Source organism: Podarcis gaigeae, assembly GCF_964106915.1.
Source record: "Podarcis gaigeae genome assembly, chromosome: 9".
In the NCBI taxonomy this organism is placed as follows: domain Eukaryota; kingdom Metazoa; phylum Chordata; class Lepidosauria; order Squamata; family Lacertidae; genus Podarcis; species Podarcis gaigeae.
Window position 1 is genome coordinate 20,948,019 of NC_139685.1, and position 25,343 is coordinate 20,973,361.

Consider the following 25,343-nt stretch of genomic DNA (forward strand, 5'->3'; position numbering starts at 1 on the left):
ATACTGATTATTCTTTGGTTCCCACTGCCTATCTTCACAGAACATCAGGAAGGTACTAGTGCTTCAGAATAGTCAAATGGCTAATGAAATCTTTACTTGGATTTATTATGGGTTTTTCACCCCTCATTAAAATTTAAAAATTAACAGAAGTTGCTAGAAGTAAGTGAAGTGGTAGGAAGGCGGTAAGTAATATTCACCTGTGCTACACACGTAACCTACAGTAAAGGTAAAGGTACTCCTGCCCATACGGGGCAGTCTTGACAGACTCTAGGGTTGTGCGCTCATCTCGCTCTAGAGGCCGAGAGCCAGCGCTGTCCACAGACACTTCCGGGTCACGTGGCCAGCGTGACGAAGCTGCTCTGGCGAACCGGCACCAGAGCAGCACACGGAAACGCCGTTTACCTTCCCGCTATAAAGCGGTACCTATCTATCTACTTGCACTTAAGGGTGCTTTCGAACTGCTAGGTGGGCAGGAGCTGGGACCGAACGATGGGAGCTCACCCAGCCGCGGGGATTTGAACCGCCAACCATGCGATCGGCAAGTCCTAGGCGCTGAGGTTTTACCCACAGCGCCACCCGCGTCCCAGCACTACCTACAGTAGTGTCCACCTTAATGGCCCAGTGTAATTGAACTGTTTACTGTTGAAATTACAGTCTCTGTGAGGTTCACAGTCATTATCTCCCTCGAAGAAACAGGACCTAGAGTCACCCAGCAGCCTCATAGCCCTTGCCAGGTGTCCATTTAAGGATTCAGTCTAAGGAAGGAATGTGCAGTGAAATAAATGTTGCGCTGGTTGAAATGCAGTGTACTGGGACGAGCAGCCATTATTGTTGACCACAGGACAGTAGCTCAACCTGTAATTATTGCAGGGGTTTTCCAGACTGCATTTGGGAGTCTCTGGGATTCCTTGGAAGCTAATCGGTGAATATTTGCAGAGAATATAGGTAACAATGGCAAGCTTTCCTGAAGAATGGCTGGCCCAGTAATGGTGACCCCCCTGCTTCTCCCAGCTGTGTTCAGTCACAGAATTCAGTGTGCATTCTCAGTTCAAGCACAGCTGCCCAATAAGCCTGAATGGGAAACCTGCTGGTGGGTGTGACGCTAACATATGAGAGGGCTGGAGGTGAAATAGTTAAACAGGTTACCCAATCAGAACCCAGGGGTTGGAGTCAGAGGGACTATAAAACCAGCTCTGGGAGGCGCGAAGGGAGGAGTTCATTGGGAGTTGGGTGGTTGGTTGGAGTGGGAGTGAATTGGGATAGAGTCTGTGGGGAGGTTGAGTTAGTGTAGCGAAATAAGCTGAGTCAGGAACAGTTAGGGGCTAGGAAGACAAGCAAATATCTGAGAGGTGGTTTAGTGAGTGAGGGCAGGTAGCGGAAGTTATAGGTCTGGATAGGCACCCCATGATTGTAATTGACTGATACCGTTTATGAAACCACACGCTTGTTAAACTGCAGTAAATAAACAGAAGTTTACGTTCCAATTTAACCTTGACTGGACTCAGTATTGTACCAGGTAGGGCCTGGGTGGTGGCAGCTAGAAATAAAGTGGTGGCACAGGGATCAATACATGGTGAAATGTCCGGGGACCCTGTGTGATCACCACAGTGGGGTGGTGGCACTTGCCCAAATTCCCATCACCAGTGCCGCTGTGGCTTAGTAGGAGGGAGAGGGGTGAGGTGGTAGCGAAGCCTGAGTATGCTGGATTGGGTCCACCAGTTAATTCGTACCATGCCAACCACACTGCCATCTTAGCCCTTTCCTTCCCAGTAAGCCACAGTGACACCAGTGATGTGAGCTCATGTGAACGTTGTTGCCCTGCCAACAGCTGGATGCTGCTGAAGTCTAACTCTCATCACTCCCAGCCACCAGAGCCAATAGTCAGGAATGATGGAAGCTGTAATCCAATGACATTTGTAGAGCCACAAGTTCCCCACCTCTGCCCTATAACTTTCCTCAGAATCTTCTGCAGGAACTTCATGGCAGATAATTCAAGGTGGAAGGGTTTTTGTTTTTGTTTTAATAGGAAAAAGTCTTAGTGATGGTGTCTAGCTTTAGAAAAAGATTTGACGAATTCATCGATTGAATTTATCAGTGCCTATTAAGCCATGATAGCTAAACTTCCATATTCAGAGACACTCCATTCTGGAATATAAGATGCAGGGAACGAACAACAAGAATACCACAGGCTGTTGTTATTATTGCCTGAATGAACTGCACATCTATAGTCTTTTAATTACTGAACAATTCAACTGGCAAATTAAAGGCCTTCCCAGATTTGTTATATAGTCACCTGCAATAGAAGCGCAAATAGCATTAATATCTCTCTGTTGTTTTTTCTCCATTGTAAAGACTAATAACTGACAAATGCTAATGGTTTATATTGATGATTCATGTGAGTCCCCTCATTTAAAGTACTGTGCACTCATTGCTTATTACAAGGCAAGTGTTGGATGAATTACTGCTTTAATTTAAAGTGTTATGAATGAGCCTGCTACATTTTAAAATGAGTTTCTAAATCACTTTGAGACCCCTGTTCTGTATAAATCATCAGACTATTCATTTTCTCTGAATTATAAGTTTTGCAATTCATAACAAAGAGTTTATCATGATTGCTAACAAATTAACACATTCACCCAAACGGAAGGAGATAATAATCTCTATTTTTCTTCTCTGGTGCACCTTTTTTTGCCCAAATTCTCTGTTTGCCCAGTGTTACAGACTGGGCAATGGAAAGTGATTCAGTAGATAATGTGGTCCTTTTCCATTGTGAAGAAACATGTACAGGGTGTCCTACGTTCAGGACAAAATTGCTATGGATAGAAAATTATGTGCCTAGTTAAGGCTAAATGGCCTGGTGACCAAAAGAACAGGGAGAAATTATTATTCAACTGCCCACATACCCACAAATGACTGCCCATCTTCCTAGAAGAACTATTATCTCCAACCTTAGGTCAGTTGATAAATAACTTGCAAAAGGAAAGAACGTCACAATTATCCAGCATGTGACATTTCCGCGCAGGTTAAGGGTAGGGAGATCCAACCCACAGAGCTTTTTTCAGATCCCATATTTCAGAGACTTCTACAAAAGTAGAGTGAAGGAGAAAGATGAATGGAGACAAAAGGGGAAGGCCAATCTAAATAGATATGGCAATAGCAAAAAAGAAATAAAAAGAAGGCAGAGGATGATATTGTCAAAATGGCCCCATCTGGGAGATCAAAGGCCACCAATCCAGTCCATTTCAGAATCCACACGTAAAAGAAAATGACCCATTGGAGGCTGGTCCATTAGGGGGAATGGGACACTGACCCACCAACCTCATGCTGCATTCAACCAGCCCCCCACCTGCCTGTCTTCTTAGTTATAACCAGCACAGAGTGTGGCAGCATTAGCTCTTAACTACGTCCTCCTTAGACTCAGACTGGCCCTTGTAGAACTCAGCAGGGAGGATTCTGGGGAACAACCCAGAATTCAATGGTTCGATCTTGCATTGGCTGCTGGTCTCCCTGCCTTTTGCCTTACTGGTGCCAGTCGCCACTGCTTCAGTGTATCTTCACCAAAGAGTAAAGTTGTCGGGACTGGCAACTGGTGAGAATTCAGCCTGTGGTTACAACCACTAAGATGGCCAGGAAGCATTTCAACAGCAAAAAGGCCAAATGGGTCATGTCCTACTGCCTGACTGATATGAACTTCCAACTCTGTTGTGGTTTGCCTTCACCTTTGCTCTGCCCTGACTTGCTTTTGCATTTTCTCTTCCTGCATGATAGCAGCTGGGGTTGACAGTATGGTCCACATGCATATTCCCTGCACAACTGTTTTATGTTACTAGTATTATTTGAGGGGGTATGTCTCCATCCAGTTCCTCCATGCCACTCCATTCTATAGACTATCATGTCACCTCTTATTTCCCTTTTCTTCAAACTAAGAAGTCCTAATGGCTGCAACCTTTCCATATGGGAGGTCACTCCTTCCCCTGGATCATTTTGACTGTCCTCTCCTGAACCTTTTCCAACTCTGCAAAATCCTTATTGAGCTGAGGTGACCAGAACTGTACACAGTTCTCCAAATACGCTTGCACCATAGAGTTATATCATGGCATTATGACTTTAGCAGTCTCATTTTCAGTTCCTTTCTTGATCCCTAGCATGAAATTTGCCTTTTTCGCAGATGCCACATACTAGGTCATGGGTAGGCTAACTAAGTCCTGGGGGCCGGATCCGGCCCAGTCACCTTCTAAATCCTGCCTGTGGATGGTCCAGGAATCAGCATGTTTTTACATGAGTAGAATGTCTGCTTTTATTTAAAATGCACCTCTGGGTTGTTTGTGGGGCCGAGGAATTCGTTCATCCCCCCCACAAGGTCTGAGGGACAGTGGACCAGCCCCCTGCCGAAAAAATTTGCTGACCCCTGTACTAGGTCAACATTTTCATCGCTGTCCTGTCCTGTGCTGCATACAAATATTCCATATGGAATTCTGTCATATGGCACAAGTGAGAATAGCTCTGGAAGGGTTTCCCGAGGTACTGCTTCCTTCCTCCTTCTCAACCTCACCCTGATATACATAAATGGAAATATATGAAAACTCAGGCAACCAGTTACCTGAACTTTATTCATCTCCAGTTTCCTCTTGTCACTGCTGGCCTTCTCAGCTGCTTTCTTCTGATGCTGTGGGCCTTTGCCGAAGAAGGTGTAGTTCACAAACGCGTATTCCAACAAGGCAAGGAACACAAACACGAAGCAGCCCATTAGGTAGATGTCAATTGCCTTCACATAGGGAATCTTTGGCAGTGTCTCCCTGAGATGAGTGCTGATGGTGGTCATAGTCAACACAGTGGTGATCCCTAGGAGGAAGGAAAGAGCTCGGTATACAAGGCAACGCTTCATGCAGAAAGATGCCACCAACAAACCTGCTAAAATCCTATATACGAATAGCAAACTCCATCTGGTACGCAGGCTGAGACCCTATCTGCCTGCAGACTGCCTCACCAGAGGGGTACATACTCTGGTTATCTCCCGCTTGGACTACTGCAATGCGCTCTACGTGGGGCTACCTTTGAAGACGACCCGGAAACTACAACTAATCCAGAACGCGGCAGCCAGACTGGTGACTAGGAGCGGCCGCCGAGACCACATAACACTGGTCTTGAAAGACCTACACTGGCTCCCAGTACGTTTCCGAGCACAATTCAAAGTGTTGGTGCTGACCTTTAAAGCCCTAAACGGCCTCGGTCCAGTATATCTGAAGGAGCGTCTCCACCCCCATCGTTCTACCTGGACACCGAGGTCCAGCACCAAGGGCCTTCTGGCGGTTCCCTCACTGCGAGAAGCCAAGTTACAGGGAACCAGGCAGAGGGCCTTCTCGGTAGTGGCACCCGCCCTGTGGAACGCCCTCCCACCAGATGTCAAAGAGAACAACAACTACCAGACTTTTAGAAGACATCTGAAGGCAGCCCTGTTTAGGGAAGCTTTTAACGTTTGAAGTATTACAGCATTTTAATATTTTTTTGGAAGCCGCCCAGAGTGGCTGGGGAAGCCGAGCCAGATGGGCAGCGTATAAATAAATAAATAAATAAATAAATAAATAAAATTATTATTATTATTATTATTATTATTATTATTATTATTATTATTATTTCTACGCTGGCTTGGTCGTGTCCACAGAATGGAAGATGGCAGGATCCCCAAGGATGTGCTCTGCAGGGAGCTGGTTTCCCATTGGCAGACCAACTCTGCGTTACAAAGATGTACGCAAACATGACATGAACAGGCTGGCAACATCAACCCTGCTGCGTGGAAGTCCCTTGAAGATGACCACAGTGCCTAGAGACAGGCAGTCAGGTCATGTATCCATAGCAGTGACCACAGGAGGAATGACCGCTGGGAGGAGAGCGGAGAGAAGGAACGATGCGGTGCATCTGCAGCAACACAACCATACACCTTCATTTGGAGTTATCCCCTATTCACCAGAAACAGCTAAATGAGGATATGCATATAATGCTAACTATTGAGAGGGGGGACAAAACTAGGGAGGGGTGAATGGAATGGAGCATCCCGAATCCTACCTGCCTATCTGGCAGAATCCTGAACAGGTCCCACCTGTACATTGCAAATGTATTTTACAAATATATAGACATCCAATCCCTGCATTCCTACACCACTGTAGCAGCATAGTTGCTACATCCCATGCTGGAAGATGGCACTTTCATAGGGAGCACAGGGTGCAGACTTTTGGAAGTAGTAACATTGTTAAGGCCAGTGTGGTGTAGTGGTTAAGAGCGGTGGACTCGTAATCTGGTGAACTGGGTTTGCTTCCCTGCTCCTCCACATGCAGCTACTGGGTGACCTTGGGCCAGTCACACTCCTCTGAAGTCTCTCAGCCTCACTCACCTCACAGAGTGTTTGTTGTGGGGGAGGAAGGGAAAGGAGAATGTTAGCCGCTTTGAGACTCCTTAGGGTAGTGATAAAGCGGGATATCAAATCCAAACTTCTCCTCCTCCTCCTCCTCTTCTTCTTCTTCCTCAACCTCGGCCCTCCAGATGCTTTGAGAGTATAATTCCCACCATCCCTGACCACTGGTCCTGCTAGCTAGGGATCATGGGAGTTGTAGGCCAAAAACATCTGGAGGGCCGAAGTTGAGGAAGCCTGGTTAAGGATAATATAAGGTAGTTTCCCATACTGCCATCAGCTATCGGTTATTGTAACTGGAAAAGCTTTTTGTTTGGTCAGCCAAAGATGCATTGCCAACATAGCACATTATCTTTTATGACTCTTTTTCAGAGTCACCATCATTTTCTCATGAGATCCAGGCAGAGAGAAGGTCTGCAACTGTATAAATTATACAAACTAAGCTTGTTTTGCGCAATAACTAGAAGATAGAACACAATGACTAGAACTGGGAGGGTATGACTCATATATTATGGCTCTGGAAATCTTATTTACACCCTCCCTTTCCAGTTTCTGGGATACACTGAAATTCCCCCATACTTTCAACCGCTATCTTCACAACTGTAAGGACTTGAAATTTACTTTAAAAAAAGAGATACATGACCAGTAGTATAAAATTGCCAGGATGTTAGGTGCCATTATGGGTTTTTTTAAAAAGAAGAAGAAAGAAAACCAAAACAACACAACACAACACATGGAGCACATAGAGCCCTCTAACATGCTAAAATGAATTAATAAATGAAAAGAATAAATCTCTCACACCAAGGATATATAAGTAGCTTCGTTGTCCAAATAATAAATTACCTAGTGCAACTCGTGCAGCAGATGCATCATAGTTGATCCAGAAAGATACCCACGACAGAATCGTTATCAGAGTAGAAGGCATGTAGGTTTGCAAAATGAAGTAGCCGATATTTCTTTTAAGTCGAAAGCTCAGTGACAGCCGAGGGTATGCCCCTATTTAAAAAATAAAAAAGGGAAAAGTGAAACCACAGCATGTCTCTTTTCTACTGCCATTCCCAGAGTATGTCTCGGGATGCTCACTGCTTACCCGTTGCAAACTCTACTCTTTTTGAGATCATCTTGTAGTCGATAATTGAGAATTGAGGGAGCTCAATTTTATTAACTCCACTTACAGCAGATTCCCCTCCATTCCAGTAGAACTCAATATCATCCGTTGTGTATCCATCTGCAATAGGAAAGATATACCCAAGTATGTTAGTTGGTTGACCAAATGTTTTATAAATTAGTTGAGGAGTAAAATTAAATATCAAAGCCAATAAAATGTCAATAAAATGAAATAAGAACAAACATTACTGACCATTACTGTGAATGTCCGCCATTTTAATTTTATTTCTTGTTGGGCAATTTCTGATGGTTAGAAATTATAAATAAGCTTTCATCACCAGATTTTATACCAAGCCACTTATTTTTCATGAGAAACAAATGAAAGATTAACAAAAGTAACAAAATATTATGTCTGTGCTTTTATATAATGTTCATTGCATTTTGATAAAAGAAAGCATCCGTTCCAAAGTTGAAGACTATTTATTTAAATGTTTCTCCAGCTCTCTATCAAAGGCAACATGAAGATATTGTAGAAGTTCTGACTTGGGCTTTCTTATTCTTCTTAATTTAAATAATATTTTTTAAAATGGAATTTCACAATTACAGTATAACAAATTATAAAATTATAGATCTCAATTTGTATAAAATATACAAAACAACAACAATAGTAAATGGAAGAAATATAATTGATGAAGAACAGATAGCCCTGTAAAATATTACAGAGGAACTGTTCTGGGCTTGGGCATTTAGGCCTGAATCATAAGTTGTCACTGGAATGATGGGCACTATGTCTATAAGGCTACAATCCTATGCACACTTTCTTGGAAGTAAGCCTCACTGAATGCAATTGGGCTTTACTTCTGAGTAAACATGCATAGGATTGTGCTGCGCCTCTCACAGATTTAACAGTGAAACCATACTCAGAATTAAAGCAAGGCTTTTCTTAGTCCCGGTAGAAAAGTGAAACACGTGGCTTAGGTAAGCAGTAAGGAATGGTTAGCAAACATGCTGCAAAATAAGCATTTCTCTGACTGAGCAGGATCTGAATGAGCCCTGAAACCAGCTGCAGGGGGCAGCCATGACTTGCAAGATACCTCCCTGCTTTGTGCAAGAACTATCTGACTTAAAAATAAAATCAAAATCCCTGCAGTTTTCAATTTACGGTTTGCTTACGCTTCACACCTATTTTTCACTCATCCCACATGTGAATGTTGCATCACTACCATTTGCAAACTTTGCATCTGAAGGCAAGATTCATGTTAAACTCTGCAACCACAGTGAAAGTAAATAGCAGCCAGATTGAATCAGGTACCGGTGGATTGGGAAATGGCTGGTTATAGAAAAGGGCTTTGACTGGGTTTCAGACCCAATCCAAACACAATACATATTTGTTTGTTAGTTTGTAGAGTGCAATATTTTAGCTGCCCATCAAGATATTCACCTATCAGTGAGGCATCTAATCATAGCCTGCATTTTTATCAAAGCTTATATTTTTGATTAGGGCCTGTATTTTAAAATGAGCTTAAAGATTTTCAAATGTTTCATGCCAGGCAGAAGACCAGCTGCCTAAGAACCTTGGCAAGATGTTTATCCTCCTGGACAAGGGGGCCCCCCTGATTTATAGCAGAAAACAATTCTCAAAGTCGTAAAAAGGGAATTACAGGCTGAGAGCCAAGGTTACACTGACCCTACATATTACAGAATATAAAAAAGGCTGAGAAAACATAATTAAGAGTTGATAAATAGTAAAATAAAACCATGTGCCTCCCATTAAACTTGAGCCATATTTTCCTAAGGTTAAAAGGTCAAGAGCAATGGAAAAGCATCTGGCTGGCAGAAAGGGAGAGAGTATTTTGGGAAGTCTTTTCTAAAGTTGTTTCTTTCTTAAACTGAGATCCTTTTAAGATTTCTTTTCCTTTTAAAAGGTTATTTATGTTATGTATTAAATATATTGGCTTAAATGTAATTATGCAAAGGATTTAGAAACTAAGAAATGTTAAATCCTTATGCTAGATTCTTATTTCATATAGTTGGAAGAGATCACAGGGGCCATCAGCCCAGCCCCCCTGCCAAGCAGGAAACATCATTAGAGCACACATATGGTTGTCAGGCCTTTGTTTAAAGACCTCCAAAAGAAGGAGATCTTTCAATGATGATGTGAACTCAAGATCCTTGACATCTGTTTAAGATAAAAATTTAAGATTAACCATGTGTTTTGGAGGGCAATAGGGCAAGGAGGGCAAGAGGTGAGCTGGTAATTAAGGTTCCTTGTTGAGACAAATGTAAGATATATGACTACTTATTTGTCATTTATAGATAGAAGAATATATAGCTTTTTATTTTCCATAAAAGGCAAAAGGAAATGGGTGTATCTTTTGTGATTGGTTCTAGCAAACAGCCAATAGGAATTTCAACCAGGCTGATTGGACAGAGGCAGCCACAGGAGGAGCAAGGGGGCTGGGTTAAGGAAATATAAGTGCTGGCCATAATGGCAGGAGGCCAGGCCAGAGCTTGGTAACCATATACCACTGTGCCTCTCATTTATTTGTCTGACAAATAAATTATTATTTTAATTTCTCTATTGCTGCGTTGAATATTTCATTCCAGCTAAGCGTTAACCACAAGCAGGGTGCTGCATCAGGATTTCATACCCTCCAGTTACAGATAGGAGGTAACTGGCGTTACAGCCGCATCTGTTCCAATTCTACAGACAGAGACTCTCACCTAAGAGATCTACAGCAAACCTTTTTAGAACTAAAATACCCAACAGATGAAGTTAGACAACAGATCAACAGAACCAGACTGATACCCAGAGAGAACTTGCTGCAAGACAGACCCAAAAAAGAAAATAACAGAACACCTCTAGTCATCACATACAGCTCCCAAGTTAAAACAGTACAACGCATCATCAGAGATCTACAACCTCTCCTGGACAATGACAGTTCTCTTTCTCAAGCTCTGGGAGGAAGACCTTTCATTGCCTACAGACAGCCACCCAGTCTTAAACAACTCCTAACCCACAATAATACTACAACCAGACCTAACACGGACACTGGCACCAGAGCCTGCAATAAACCCAGATGCCAACTTTGCTGCCACATACACATGGACAACACCATTACTGGCCCCAACAACATCACACATACCATCTCGGGACTATTTAATTGCTCATCGTCTAACATTGTGTATGCCATCAAATGCCAACAGTGTCCTTCAGCTCTCTATATTGGACAAACAGGCCAGACCTTACGCCAAAGAATAAACGGACATAAATCGGACATCAGGAATCACAAGACAGAGAAACCAGTAGGAGAACACTTCAATCTCCCAGGACATTCTATACAAGATCTCAAAGTAGCTGTTTTACTACAAAGGAATTTCAGAAATAGACTGGAAAGAGAAGCTGCTGAATTACAACTTATCACCAAACTTAAAACCATGGAGAAACCTGGCCTGAACAAAGACCTTGGATTCTTATCTCATTATACATGACAAAGCCATTTTTCACCTTTTCACCCCTTGCTTTTTCCTGTAAGACCTATTGCAGTCGTTAAGAGTCGTCAACAGGCTCATCACAGCTATCTGCCAATCACCCATTCCCACCACCCTTCTGAGTAATACCCCTTCCCACCTTCTCACTATATAGAAGGGTTTGGAAACTTCTGTTTCAGTGTATCTGAAGAAGTGTGCATGCACACGAAAGCTCATACCAAGAACTGACTTAGTTGGTCTTTAAGGTGCTACTGGAAGGAATTTTTTTTGTTTTTTCATACCCTCCAACATTTCAAAAATTGAACCTATAAGGTTGTCCCTGGAACTTCCCACTGCTTAGAAAACTGGGGAGTACAAAACATGATTAAGATGTGAGCATTGCACAAGCGTTGTACAAGAGAACGAACATCTTCTGAATGTTCAATCATAATGCCAAACTATGGTTTGGAATTATGTGAATAAAACAAAGTGTATTTCACATGTCCCCCCTTCCACACGGAAGAAGACGGAAAATTTTGTTTTTAGTAAACTGTGTTTAATGTTATTTCTGAACCGTAGACTGTGGTTTATCTTCTGTTTTGTTACTGAAACAAGACAGCTTTATAAACTATGCTTTGAAGTTGGCTTGTTTCAGTAAACTGGAGCTATCCAAACTTGGTTAGAATAGCAATAGTTTGTCTTGGTTTGAACATAATTCTAAACTGCAGTTTGTAAAAGTAGAAGTGAAAGCTTTCGATCACCACATTGTGACCATACCATAGCAGAGGAGAGGGGTGAGCGGGCACATTCATGTAACATTAAGCAAGGATTGCTACAAACACAGCATTACTGCAAACACAGTGTGTTGCCTCACTCAGACATGTTGTTAACTGGTTGCTATATCATTTGTATTTTTTTTTAAAGAGTGTTTATAATTGTGGATACATGTTGAATTCATTAAGTAAGAGTTGAGGATAAAAATGGAGGATGAAAATGGAGTTCCCATTGCGGCGAGGGCTGGAATAATTTATCATATGCTGCAGCAAGCTCACCAACAGACAAAGAAAACCTTTAAATTAATTCTTTGCTTAGAGTCTGTGCTTCAGGCAGCTGTTCACACATTGGCAGAAAACCAGTAAATGCATAAACTGTGCCAAAGGCCAACAGTGTGAGGATGAATGCATTACCATCAAACAGTCCTTGCCTCTTCTCCCCACAAAAAAAAAGTGAAACGACAAGATTCACAATTTCAGCTGCCTGCTCATAGAGATTTAATTGTGAGCTGACTGAATAAAAAGTTGCTAAGGGCTATCACACAACAGACTGGAAGTTCCAAGGTTCTTACAGCATCACATGCTAGGGCCTGCCTGCACATCTGCTTTGTTTGCCAGAACTTTATGAAAGACCTGGGTTCTTAGGTACGGCTGGGAAAATGTAGGCAATTCAGCCTTTGGAGTTTAGGAGTATGGCTGTCGTACCCTGAGAATGAATGAACATCAAAGTAACTAGAGGTTCAGCGTGTAAACTTGCACAGGACTTGAGTTGAAATTTAATGACGCATTCGCAGCTGATTCATATTGCAAGAGTGTCAGCTCACAAATCAAAGCAGTCTAGTGGGCACATCCCGCAAGAAACTTAGTCCCAAGCAGCTGAGGGCTTCTAATACCATTATTAACAGCTTGAACTTAGACCAGTTACAAATCGGCAATTATTGCAAATCTTTGAGCAGGTCTCACTCCTGCCAGCAACCATGCTGCAGCATTCCAGTTCAAGCACAAGGGAACCTGCAAATACAGAGCATTGCAATAATCCAGTCTTGAAGTCACCAGTACCTGGAGTCAAGTTCCCCTGGCCCATAAACAGTCAAAACTGCTACCTGTCCCCCTCCCCCAGACCAATGCGGATCCATAAGCCCCCCTGGCCTCTCCTCTAAGTTCATTAACACATCACTTGACAATCCTTATCTGACTGCATTACTTTCATCGAATTTACAGGTCACTGAGCAGCACTGAAGTGCATTGAGAGACATTCAGAAGTTAGTTACAATTCATAAATTCATAGTTTCTAAGCTCATGACAAGGTTTTTGATGAGCTGCCTTAAGCACTTGTTTTCCTGAGATGGCTGCGATATCTGTCAGGTGAGGGATTGTCACTGTCCTAAATTCAAATATCCACTCAGGCATGAAGCAGCTCCTTGGCCTATTCCCCCTCACAGAGTTGTAAGGAAAATATGAGAGGAGGGAGAATCTTGTGGGCCACCTTGAGCTCCTTGAAAGAAAAGTGGGATATTTATATAATAAACAGACAAATAACATCTGTTTATCCTTAAGCCTTTTTCCAAAAAGAAGAGGAAGAGGAAGAAGGAGGAGGAGGAGGAGGAGGAAAGCTTAGTTATGTAGACCGGTTTATATTATTCCTGAGCTATATGGCTGTTGTTGTTTCCAAGTTCCCCATAACTAGATATCAGTGCTCACGGGATTCGAACCACCAACCTTCCGATCAGCAAGCCCAAGAGGCTCAGTGGTTTAGACCACAATGGAGTGAGCTCTCATTGCTCTGTCCCAGCTCCTGCCAACCTAGCAGTTGGAAAGCACGCCAGTGCGAGTAGATAAATAGGTACCACTGTGGTGGGAAGGTAAACGGCATTGCACCAGAAACGGTTTAGTCATGATGGCCACATGACCTGGAAAGCCGTCTGTGGACAAGCGCTGGCTCCCTCGGCCTGAAGCAAGACGAGCACCCCAACCCCATAGTCGCCTTTGACTGGACTTAACCATCCAGGGGTTACCTTTACCTTTTTTTATCTGTGCTCTTGGACTGTATGGGTTCTAGAATATCACATTAGCAGTAGCCAGTGTAGTGGGAGTGAAAGATAAGCCACACCTACTCTTTCCCAAAGGCCCAGATAAACAGTTGGGGTCTTTAGCTTCCCGCAGAATTGGCCTCCCCCAATGATATGCAGTGTGTTTTCATGCTTCCTGTGAAACCCTTTCAACCCAAGGTATTGTATATGCAGCCACTGTAACAGTGCAGTATATTGTCTCAGGAAGGGAGTGATAATGATTCTGCACAAATCGGTCAAAATACTTTTTGCCAATGTAAGTGGCAATGACAGTTCAAATAAGAATGCAGCTATTGGAGTGTCCTCCCCTGGCTTCCTGGCAACCAACCACTGAGCATGCGGCTGGAATATTTTTCTATTGATGCATACCAATGCCTCTTCAAATTGACCCCTGTCTTTGTTCAGCCATTGTGTACATTTAAGATTGCATCTATTTCCGCAGAAAGAAGGAAAACACAGCGACGGGCTTTTCCAGAAACATAAATGCCTTAATGAGACATTTTCTATTCCTCCCACGATCTCATATTTAACGTGGAAGCCAATTCTATGGCGACACCCGCTGAATGCTCACAATTTGATATTTAGTGTTTTACATTTGGCAATTAGTATTCAGTGACTGCTGTTCTATGTTTGATAGTAATTGACGATAGTGGATAACATTGCGAAAGATTACAAGGATGCTAAAAGTGTTGTAAACAGAAGAGATACCAGTCAGGGCAAAAAGAAAGCCAGAAAATTGCTTATGCAGGAATGCACCATTTGTGACCCACTGAGCCTCATGTAGCCCTGGACAACACCCCCAACTCTGTTCTTGAAGTCCTAAGTAGGTATTATTTGTACAATCTGCATTTTTATTCTATCTTCCTTCAGAGCTCAGGGTGGTGCACAAAGCACACACACAAATGCACAAATGCCCATATCATCTCATCAGTGCTGTGGAGTAGATTCAGCTAAGACACTGCAACTAACAAAGCCACACTGTGCTTCATGGCAGAGTGGAGATTCAAATCCAAGATTCCTAGTCCAACTAGTGCAAGAGGTTTATTGAGACCCTGGTGGGGCTCCGTATAAGGATGGTGGGCAGTGTTTTTATCTCCTTTTCATAGTAATCTAATGGTATTGCAGCCAATGAACTAATGCACACAGGTGCAAGATACCAACCAGGAAGCAAAGCTATATTCGCTGCCAGTGGCATAGCGTGGGTTGTCAGCACCAGGGGCAAGGCAAGTAATTTGCACCCCCTAACCCGTGGATTTGCGCTCCCTAACCCGTGGATTTGTGCCCCCTAACCCTAACCCCCAGATGTTGCGCCCGGTGCGGCCGGCCCCCCCTGCACCCCCCACGCTACACCACTGTTCGCTGCTGTGGAGCATTAGATACACTGAGTCTGGAGTAGGAATTCTCACTGCAACAGAGGAAGTTGCCTTGGACAGAGTCAGGCAATTGGACTGTGTAGCTCAGTACTATCTATACATGGTATATTTAACCGATTTAAACTATTCAGTACCGTAATTAATCTAGATGCACCACCATACTGTATATGTGACCAGCTTGTTATATTCCTATTTTAAAGATACGGTAAAGAGGCAGCGTAATGTTTCAAAAATGTTTTAAAACATTAATAGTCAAACTATACTTTAGACAATATTGCAAAAAATTAGGCAAGAGATATAAGCAAATTTATTTGGGCTCAGAAATATGGTAGCAATTGAGGTGTAGATGGCGGTATACATTGTAAGATTCCTTGCCGCACATTGTACAAAAGTACAAAACAAGTTTGTGCTTTTATATAAGCAGTAGAAAATGGGGAGACAACTTACAGCTTTCAATTTCCAGCGTGCAGTTTTGTTCATCCAGAGGGTACCTGCGTAAATCCATCATGCAGGCAGCTGTGGTAGTGATCCTGAGAGAGAGGGAAGAGGGAAGAGAGAGAGACAGGGAGAGGGAGAGGGAGAGGGAGAGGGAGAGAGAGAGAGAGAGAGAGAGAGAGAGAGAGAGAGAAGGTAGGATCAAGAAAGAAGGATAAATGGACTTGCAGCTCAGGTCAAACATTTTAACAATCTTAAAAAGCTTTTGAATTATTATTGCAAACTTTATTGAATTTCTTTAAAAACAATTACCAAGCATCAAGTGTTGCCTTGCAGGACAAATTCACATGCCATCAAAATAGACTTTAAAAAAGCAGTCAAAGGCTGTGTGCAGGGGGTGGAAGCAGGACCAGATTTAGGTTTGATGAGGCCCTAAGCTACTGAAGGTAATGGGGCCCTTTCTATGCCCAGCTGTCCTTTGTCAACAACAAATTGTCCCTGGTTTTTTTGTGTGTTGAATATATGTTATATGGTAATTTATGGACCAAATAGGTATCTAAAGCCATTTGCACATAACAAAGTATGTATTTTATCAAAGTAATTGTTGAACTGAAGTACAATTATGAAAAGGTATATTAATAGTGAAATACAGTTAAGAAGAAGTATATTAATAGTGATAGTGATATTTTAGGGAGCAGGCTAGCAGGTGGGGCCCATTACTGACATCAGGCATGGCCAAACTCAGCCCTCCAGATGTTTTGAGACTACAATTCCCACCATCCCTGACCACTGGTCCTGTTAGCTAGGGATGATGGGAGTTGTAGTCCCAAAACATTTGGAGGGCCAAGTTTGGCCATACCTGACTTACAACATAGGAGCCTACACAACACAAAACACTGTTGCTGTATGTAGGCTTTATTTTATTTATTTTTTATCTTATATTTTGGAAATGTACATCTAGTTGTTTTTTCCTTTAATTTTTTCGGGGGCCTCCAAGGGATTGGGGCCCTAAGCTATAGCTTGTTTAGCTTATATGTAAATCTGAAATGGGTGGTGCTGTGGGTTAAACCTCAGAGCCTAGGACTTGCCAATCAGAAGGTCGGAGGTTCGAATCCCCACGATGGGGTGAGCTCCCGTTGCTCAGTCCCTGCTCCTGCTAACCTAGCAGTTCGAAAGCACGCCAATGCAAGTAGATAAATAGGTACCGCTCTGGCGGGAAGGTAAACGGCGTTCGCCAGAAGCGGCTGAGTCATGCTGGCCACATGACCCAGAAGCTGTACGCCGGCTCCCTTGGCCTATAAAGCAAGATGAGCGCCGCAACCCCAGAGTCGGTCACGACTGGACCTAATGGTCAGGGGTCCCTTTACCTTTAAATCTGGCACTGGGTGGAAAGGTGTGACCTCTCCATAGCCTTTGTCCTTCTAGCTAGTGTCCCAGCCAGGTCGTCCATCCCTTTCTGATTTGAAAATTTTTCCTTGTCTATTCCCTTTGTTGATTTCTTCCAGCCCAGCTGTGTGAAATGCTAATGGAATAATACTTGGTGCCACGCAAGGAAGTCGTTTCTCAGGTAATTAGTTGCATACTGCACTGTGTGAGTGTGGGCTCCTTATTATTAATTTCTGTGGCGTGGCGGCAGTTCATGAATCAATCTGTGATTCGGATTCTGCCTTTGGGCTAGCACTGTCTCTGCTTGCTCTGCATATTCCTACTGTTTCTTTTCAAGCTGCACATTTTTTTAAAGCAAACAAATGAAGCTATAAGCATCTCCCATAAATCTCCAGTTTTTGCTCCTCCAAAGGAAAATGGACTACACAAATAGCTCCTTCGGATTTTCTACTTCGTGGGGAAAGGTAGAGAAGCACTAGAAGAGCCAGTTAACTTAATTTAAGATCCCTAGCCTTTTGGGACCTGTGGGTACGTTTGGAAACCTAAGGTACTGTTTTGGGTACCATAAAAACAGAAAATTAGCAGGAAAACTGGGAACCCCCCCCCAAACAAAGGGCAACCCACCTACACCCCCCCAAACAAATAAAACCAACAATAAAAAAGGAGGATCCCCGGAAGGCAAACAGCAGCAGCAGCAAAGGACCAAACCCTTAATTAGGGGGAAAAAATCAGCAGAAACAGGAAGCCTTGGTGGAACCCCTGTACGCCACATTGGGGATATTAGGAGCAATTGGCTGTTCAAACTGAATTATGTATTAAGACTTGCTCAGAAAACAGCCCTCTCTAAAGAATTAATAATTTTTATTCAGCATTGACAGTATTGATTTTTTGCGTAATATCTCTTACAAGTTTGCTAATGGATCAAAGGAGCCAGGTTTCCCGCACCCCTCACTTCTATAAGGCACGTTGAGCTGTATTTCTAAATGGCTGAACTAAAAGCTGTAGCTGAACTTTTTCAGGGTGAGATCTATTTGAATTTAAAGCTTTTCATAGTCTCATTCTCTCCCCCCCCCCTCTCTCTCTCTCTCTCACACACACACACACAAAATAGCATTTTAAACGCAACACACCAGGCGTAGGGAACCGCTGGCTCTCCAGATGTTGTTGGGCTACATTCCTCACACTGACCATTGGTCATACTGGTTGAGGCTGATGGGAGCTGGAGTCTAACCACAACTAGAGGGTTGCAGGTTCTCCATCTCTGCAATGCCCCAGGCAAAGAGAGCAGGCAGAAGCCCATTTTTTTATGTGTGTGCAGAATGAGCCCATAGCTGGGTCAAGGTAAATTATTTTGCAAGGTACCATAAAGGCTACCTGCCAGGTGTTCTGAAGATGCCAAATACAAAGTAATGTTGCACTGTTTTTTTTAATTTTTATTTTACCAAATATCCTATGGGACTGAGATCTATTGAAGAAACTTCAGCGCACTTAGCCCTTTTCACTGCGAGGCTATAAATACAATCAAATAAAATTTATAGCAGAAATTCTGACAATGCTATAACTACACTTCTGCAAACAAGCGGCAGTAATAAAGGTTGTCTGTGAATGGGAAGCACAATTTATTGCAAACAACAGTTTTGTTTGACAGAGCAAATAGACGGTAGAGATGTATGTGTGTGTTTTAAACCCAAAAGGGAGTGGGAAACGGCAAATTTAAGAAAGCAAGAAGAGAAAAGCAAGCTTTGAGGACTGAACAGGCATTTCAGATGTGAAAATGAAGAGGAACCACAGATTAATTTTAGTGGTTCAATATTTTTTTTTTTTAAATGTTCATTGAAACATGATTTCCTCAAAAACCAGCTCATGATGGATGCTCTTTCCCTCATTGGCACCTGGAAATGGCACCAGTTTATTTGTGTAGATACTTCTGATCTATTGCAGTGGCATAGCATGGTTTGCTGGTGCTTGGGGCTCACACAGGTGCAATCATGCCAGGCCAGTGTAGACCGCGGAGTGTGAACATAGCCCACCATGCAAGCCCAGCCCTCACTGCTGATGCCGCCACAGCGACTTGCACAGGGGGAGCCCAGCCAGTCAACATGCACCTTCCTATCTCTGTGCTCCTGCATGAGTCACGTGACCCTTATGAGATCATGGAGCCCAAAGCACACACTTGGGGGGCATGCTCTAATAGTACCAAAAAATGAATACTATAAGTAGAGATCGCGGCCCCTCCAAAAAGTGCTGGGGGGGCGAGACCTTGGCATGAAATCACGTGATATCACGGTGCCCAAAATGACCATTGTGTTCATTGTGTTTTTCCAGGACACTTGCGGGGTATGTGGTACATGCCTGGTCTGTATGTGCCGCAGAATGAAGTGACAGAATCCTGAGGTGGCAGAATCTACGTTACCACTTGCTGCGAGTGTGTATGTGTGTGTCAAGTGCCATTTCTGAATGCCCAGAGAGCCAGTGTGGTATAGTGGTTAAGAGCGGTAGTCTCGTAATCTGGTGAACCGGGTTCGATTCCCCGCTCCTCCACATGCAGCTGCTGGGTGACCTTGGGCTAGTCACACTTCTCTGAAGTCTCTCAGCCCCACTCACTCACAGAGTGTTTGTTGTGGGGGAGGAAGGGAAAGGAGAATGTTAGCCGCTTTGAGACTCCTTAGGGTAGTGATAAAGTGGGATATCAAATCCAAATCCCCTCTGCCTAAAAGATTCCATGCAAGGAAAACCCCAACAAAGTATCAGGGAGAAAAGTCCTAATCCTGTTCTCCCCTGGCTGCTTTTTACACACAGGGATTTTCTTTTTCTATATAGGCATAAAAAATTGACCCTCCATCAGTAGTCTGCGGTAGAGCAGTCCATTCTGCACCCCCGCAAGACAAGTACCACTTCATCCCCATCTTCTTATGCTCAACGTGTAGGATCCAGACTTTATTGACAAATGTGATGGGCTACAGCAAACTAGAACAACCCGAAAATGTATACCTTGGGTCATTCATTTTCATCTACAGTTGAAAATATAAGCAGTAATATAAGGCAGAGCATAGCAGGCAGGGTTCCACTTTTCTTTCTAGTAAACAATAAATAAGACAGGAGTAGTACGCTGAGCAATTTTCTTCTGACATTTATGATAGCCTGAATTTTAGGCAGCAAAAACAGCCATTTCTCTACAACATTAAAGCACAGAGTTTATTAAGTTTTTATAAATAGCCTCATTTATTCTCCTTTCAAAGCTATCCATCACCCCAAGGAAACTCTTCAAATAAAATCAACAGAGAGGATGTTTGCTATGTTTAATTCTCATTGGGCGCAGCTCCATTATGTCTATAGTGATATTTCATGCCTTCCAGATGTACGAAACTGATATTTAAAGGATTTCATTTTCTCCCCCCCTCCCCAGTTCAAGACGAAAACGAGTGCAGCAGAAAATGGAAAGCTGCTTACCAACCATTAAACATTATTATTGCCCTCCTGTGGCTTTCTGGCTTTCATACATCTCTCTAGTCATCCGTGCCATCTTTCCCTTCCAATTGCTTTGGGATACTGTGCAAATGTGTGTGTGTGTATTCCAATATGTCAGGTGGCTGGCTAGTTTAACTTGCTACAGTTATAGCAGCTTGGGAGTCCAAAAATGGATGAAGCCCAGCTTCAGATGCCTGTTTTACTGCACATTTTAGCACATCTCTGCATGGGATGTTGGTAAGCTACTTTGGCCATCTGAATAGGCTCTAAGTCTGGCTTCTAAGAATATACTTCAAACCTTCCGGAGAATAAGAAGCATTAAATGTTCTGTCATTTATAAAGCACTTGTGGAAAAGCTCTACCCACTGTTTCCCATTTTTATCTTCACAGTGATAATAGGATCATCGAATTGGAGAGTTGGTAGGGACCCTGAGCATCATCTAGTCCAACCCCCCTGCATTACAGGAATATGCAGCTGTCCTATATTAAAAAAGACAATAATTCAAGTGCTATGTGTGAACCACTTCTATATATGAAATAACCATTATGTGTGTCATTTCATTACTCTGAGAAGGTAAACTAGCTGGAGTACAGTTTGGGAAAGTGGGGCATCTTTGTTACCATGACAAATAGCTTATGTGGGAATGCCTAGATTTCTATTGAATGCCACCTTGCCATTTAGGACGATGTGTGTATTTGTTCTGGAAAATGTGGCACCCCCCATGTTACCGACAATGGAATTATTTCACTGTTCTTGGCATATGCTGTCTGGATCTGGTTTGACACCGTGCGCTTCACCTAAACAATGGACCAAAGCCTTTCTCTTTTCTGCTCTGCTGTTGCAGGAGCTATTATGTCGTCAGATGCAGGTTGTGTGGGGAGAAAAACACACAGGAGTGCATTGTGCTCTCTCAGCAGGCTGACACTCTGGCTCAAGAAAAGGTCATGCTGCTTTTGCAAAAGGTGTAGCCCTTTTGTGGATCTGTGCGAGAGCATTTCTAAGAGGGTCTATAACATTGGCTCCAATCCGTGTGTGTCAGAATAGGCCAAGGCATTATGGTCGTAAGATCCAGCATGATTCCTAATTTGGGATGGATGGATGGATCCTTATATAGAACTGTCCTGAGCTGGTTTCATTACCATTGCAAAAGACAACAACTCTGTTTTGCCTCGTTTATGGGTGGACTTTTTAGGAACCCCCAAAATTGGCCCACATTTACAAAAAGGGAGAGAAGTATTTACGTTACGAGGTGTCGGCCTGTTGAGAGAACACAATGCACGCCTGTGTGTGTTCCTCCCCAAACAAGGCTGAAGGATAATTATTTTCAGATCAGGTCCATTTTGCAGCAGAATTCACAGGAACCAAATTCTTCAAGCACCTTTAGTCCATATATTCCCTGCTCTCGGTCTATGTTCTAGGGATCAGAAGGGTTGGGGCGGGGGGTTAAAGATGGCAGAAGAGAGGAAGTGTCTGCCATGCTCTCAGTGATGGGAAGACTATTTCAGTGCTTAATGGGGGGCACTGCAAGTTTCTTGAAGACCCCCCTGCCATTCTGAAATAGGCAACAAGTGCTCTGACAGCGCTGACAGCTTATTGTGCTGATGTCTGGATTAACTCCTGACCCTCCCCGGTTCCTATTTTATACTATACTATACAAGGTGGAGGGACGTGGGTGGCGCTGTGGGTTAAACCACAGAGCCTAGGACTTGCTGATCAGAAGGCTGGTGGTTTGAATCCCCATGACAGGGTGAGCTCCCGTTGCTCGGTCCCTGCTCCTGCCCACCTAGCAGTTCGAAAGCACATCAAAGTGCAAGTAGATAAATAGGTACCGCTCCGTCGGTAAGGTTAACGGCGTTTCCGTGCGCTGCTCGGTTCGCCAGAAGTGGCGTAGTCATGCTGGCCACATGGCCCGGAACCTGTATGCTGGCTCCCTTGGCCAATAAAGCGAGATGAGCGCCGCAACCCCTGAGTTGGCCACGACTGGACCTAATGGTCAGGGGTCCCTTTACTTTTACACAATGGTGGAAGATTAGTAATGCTAACCTGCCACCCAATTATGTGTGGAGGTTTATAATGCTGCTGGTGTTGGGTTGCAATTTCTACCCTCCCTTCCTGACAGGTGAGTGGGGTTTGCGACACTGAGCGAGCTTACCTGGTCGGATGCCTCCCACCTGCGATAGGGTGGCCATCGTCCCACCCCCGGCCTGGGAGGACAATGGATGGCCAGCTGGGGGTGGGGCGAGTGCCAAGGGCAAAGAGGCCGACCCCTCCGGCCAAACCTCACTTTGTTTCCTCCTCTTCCAGGTTCACCCACCCAACCATCCCAAATTAATAATATTTTCTTGCGTTCCAGGTCAGCAGGCGCTGCTATGGTCGTAAGATGGTTGCTGTATTCAGAACCGGGAAGGAATTTTCCATGCATTGGCAGGTTTTGCCTTCCCCGTAGGATTTCGTCACAACTTTGGTGGTTTTTAGGCCTTGGCAAGGTATCCTTTAGTCTATCTTCGAGTTGGGGGGGAGAAGCATTCCATGCACACACCCCCATGTGGCGGCAGCTGCAGGGCCAGTTAAAGGGTTGATTGCGGGAGTCCCTGGCCCTAGAGCGGTGGCATGTAGGTCAAACTCTCGGCTGAGGTAAAGTGGGAGGGCACGCTGTGTAAGTTCATCCTTTACAGTCCCCTCCTACTGCACCTCATTGCCCTGCACATCCTCAGTGCCAGTCGGGCTGAGAGGGTTACATGTCTAGGCCTATGCCAAGTTTCCCACATTCAGAAGTTCAATAAAGTTGTGGCCAATTTGAACCCATACTTTGGTCTCTTGCCTCATTTTTTTTTGGGGGGGGGGAAGGCTCCACGGACAGGGTTCAGTGCATGTGCTTGCAATAAAACTCTTTAAGCAAAAGTAACCTATTATTACATTTCACCTGGAAAGGCTCCAAGAAGCTATATTGATTGGCTGTATGTGAACCTCAGAACAATCCCTGTTTCCCATTATATTCATTCTGACATTTAGCATCAAGGTGTATCACCGATTTGTCACCTTTGATTGTTGGTTGATATGGATTTGTTATATGAATAGCAAATGTTTTCCTTTGGATCAGTTTGATCTTCTTAGATTCCTTATTTTGGAGAAGACCCATTTATTGCAGTGGATTTTTCCTCCTCTCCCTCCAGAGTCAGTGGCTTAAGGATTGTGGCTCTAGAACTCATTAAAAGCATTGTGTGTGTGTGTGTGTGTGTGTGTGTGTTTGTGGGAGAAATCTATTGCAGACTTGCAGAAATAAAGATGAAAGGGGCAGTAATTAAAGTTGTACCTTACATTGGATTTCCAATTTGCATGCAATTACCTGACATACTGGTGACAACACTAATATATATCAAGAGAAATCTAGCAGCATGGATTCCAGTGTGAATAAGCTCTGCCTGATTTTTCAGGGGAATTCAGGTGCAGCAGTCAAAATTCAAAGGAGTTGTTAGTGTGAAATTGGGGTTGTTATTATTATTATTATTATTATTATTTTAAATGCACAAATGAACCCAGATCCTTTCCTTTCAGCTGTCAGAAACAACAGAGAACTAGGAGATGTGTTGATGTACAGCATTGCAGAAGCATAACTAGAAACTACCCACATAATGCACTCCAGGAAAGCTGTGATGGTATACTGAATTTATTTCCCTCTTTTCAGATCATCACTGGATCAGGAAAATCAGAGATGACTGTTGGAAAACTGTGGGCTAGGGCTGTGCCATAAATCGTTGTATCGTATTGAAATATCATTGTGATAAGTGTTTCAACAGGGCAATATACTAGATCAGCTGAACTGATACTTTGCATATACTTTGCCTTATGTTGCCTAATTGTTGTAAACTTTGAAGCTATGAAATGTTTTCCCTCCTAGTACATCTTTGTACACTTTTATTTATCAAAACCTTTCTGTGCCAGGATAACAATGCCATTTTAATGTCATGGCCAAAAATTTTAGAGCTTCCCATCTCACGTATCGGAATAATTGTATGGCTGTCCAGCTACAGCAAGGCAGGAAAGGCACCCTAACATGTTTCCAGTGCTTTTTTCTGGGGGTACGCAGGGGTACGCATACCCCTAAACATTCTGTGAATCTTTGTACTTTTGTCCATTTACTGTATATATTCTTCCCAATTTGAACTATAAAATGGTGATTTTCTTGAGTCAAAATAAGAGTACCCCTAAACGTATTTTTTTAAAGTGTTGCATATTTCCAAAATGCATCTAAATATCCCTCAAACTATACAACGGCTTATAAGCTGATTTTCATTAACCAGTTTGATGGATAGGAGCCACAGCCATGAAGATTGAAGGCAATTAGAAAGACACATTTTCCGCATGCTCTGTTTAACAAATAATAACCACATTCTGGAACTTATCAGCCATTTCCCCAGTGCCCTGTTTTCTCTTTCGCTGCTGAAACACCAGTTTCCCCGCTCCCCTGAGAAAAGTCATTTATGCACACCAGTGTGGTCCACCATTCCCCAAGGGAGACTTAATAGCATTTTTTTTTTTTTGCTTGAATCATTCATAGAGGAAGCAAGAAGTGTGGGGCAAAATTAATGAGAGTGCAGTTCTTCTTCTTACTATTGTGGCTTCAGTTTGTTTCAAGCTTCCCTATATTTGCTATCCAGAATTTTGCTACTGCTGCAATGACTGCAGACACCTGTGATTGCTCACACAACGATCTAACCATTGAATGTCACCATCCTGAACAGATTTCCTAAGCAGTAAGTTTGCAGGACACTTGCCCCATTCCTTAAATCACAATTTGCTAGGACTACCAAGAGCCAGATAAAACTGCTTGGCTGTGCGTCTGTGAGGAGTTTC

At 43.3% G+C, this 25,343-nt stretch overlaps 1 protein-coding gene across 1 annotated transcript in view; it reads right to left on the minus strand.

Moving 5' to 3' along the window:
• Positions 1–25,343, minus strand: part of GABRB1 (gamma-aminobutyric acid type A receptor subunit beta1) — an 84,474-nt gene that overhangs the window by 1,586 nt on the left and 57,545 nt on the right. Inside the window, exons 5-8 of the mRNA XM_083755008.1 lie at positions 15,647–15,729; positions 7,497–7,634; positions 7,250–7,402; positions 4,601–4,842 (exon numbers count right to left, since the gene is read on the minus strand). Of these exons, the coding sequence (XP_083611134.1) occupies positions 4,601–4,842; positions 7,250–7,402; positions 7,497–7,634; positions 15,647–15,729 (616 nt within the window). The remainder of the gene's footprint in view (positions 1–4,600; positions 4,843–7,249; positions 7,403–7,496; positions 7,635–15,646; positions 15,730–25,343) is intronic.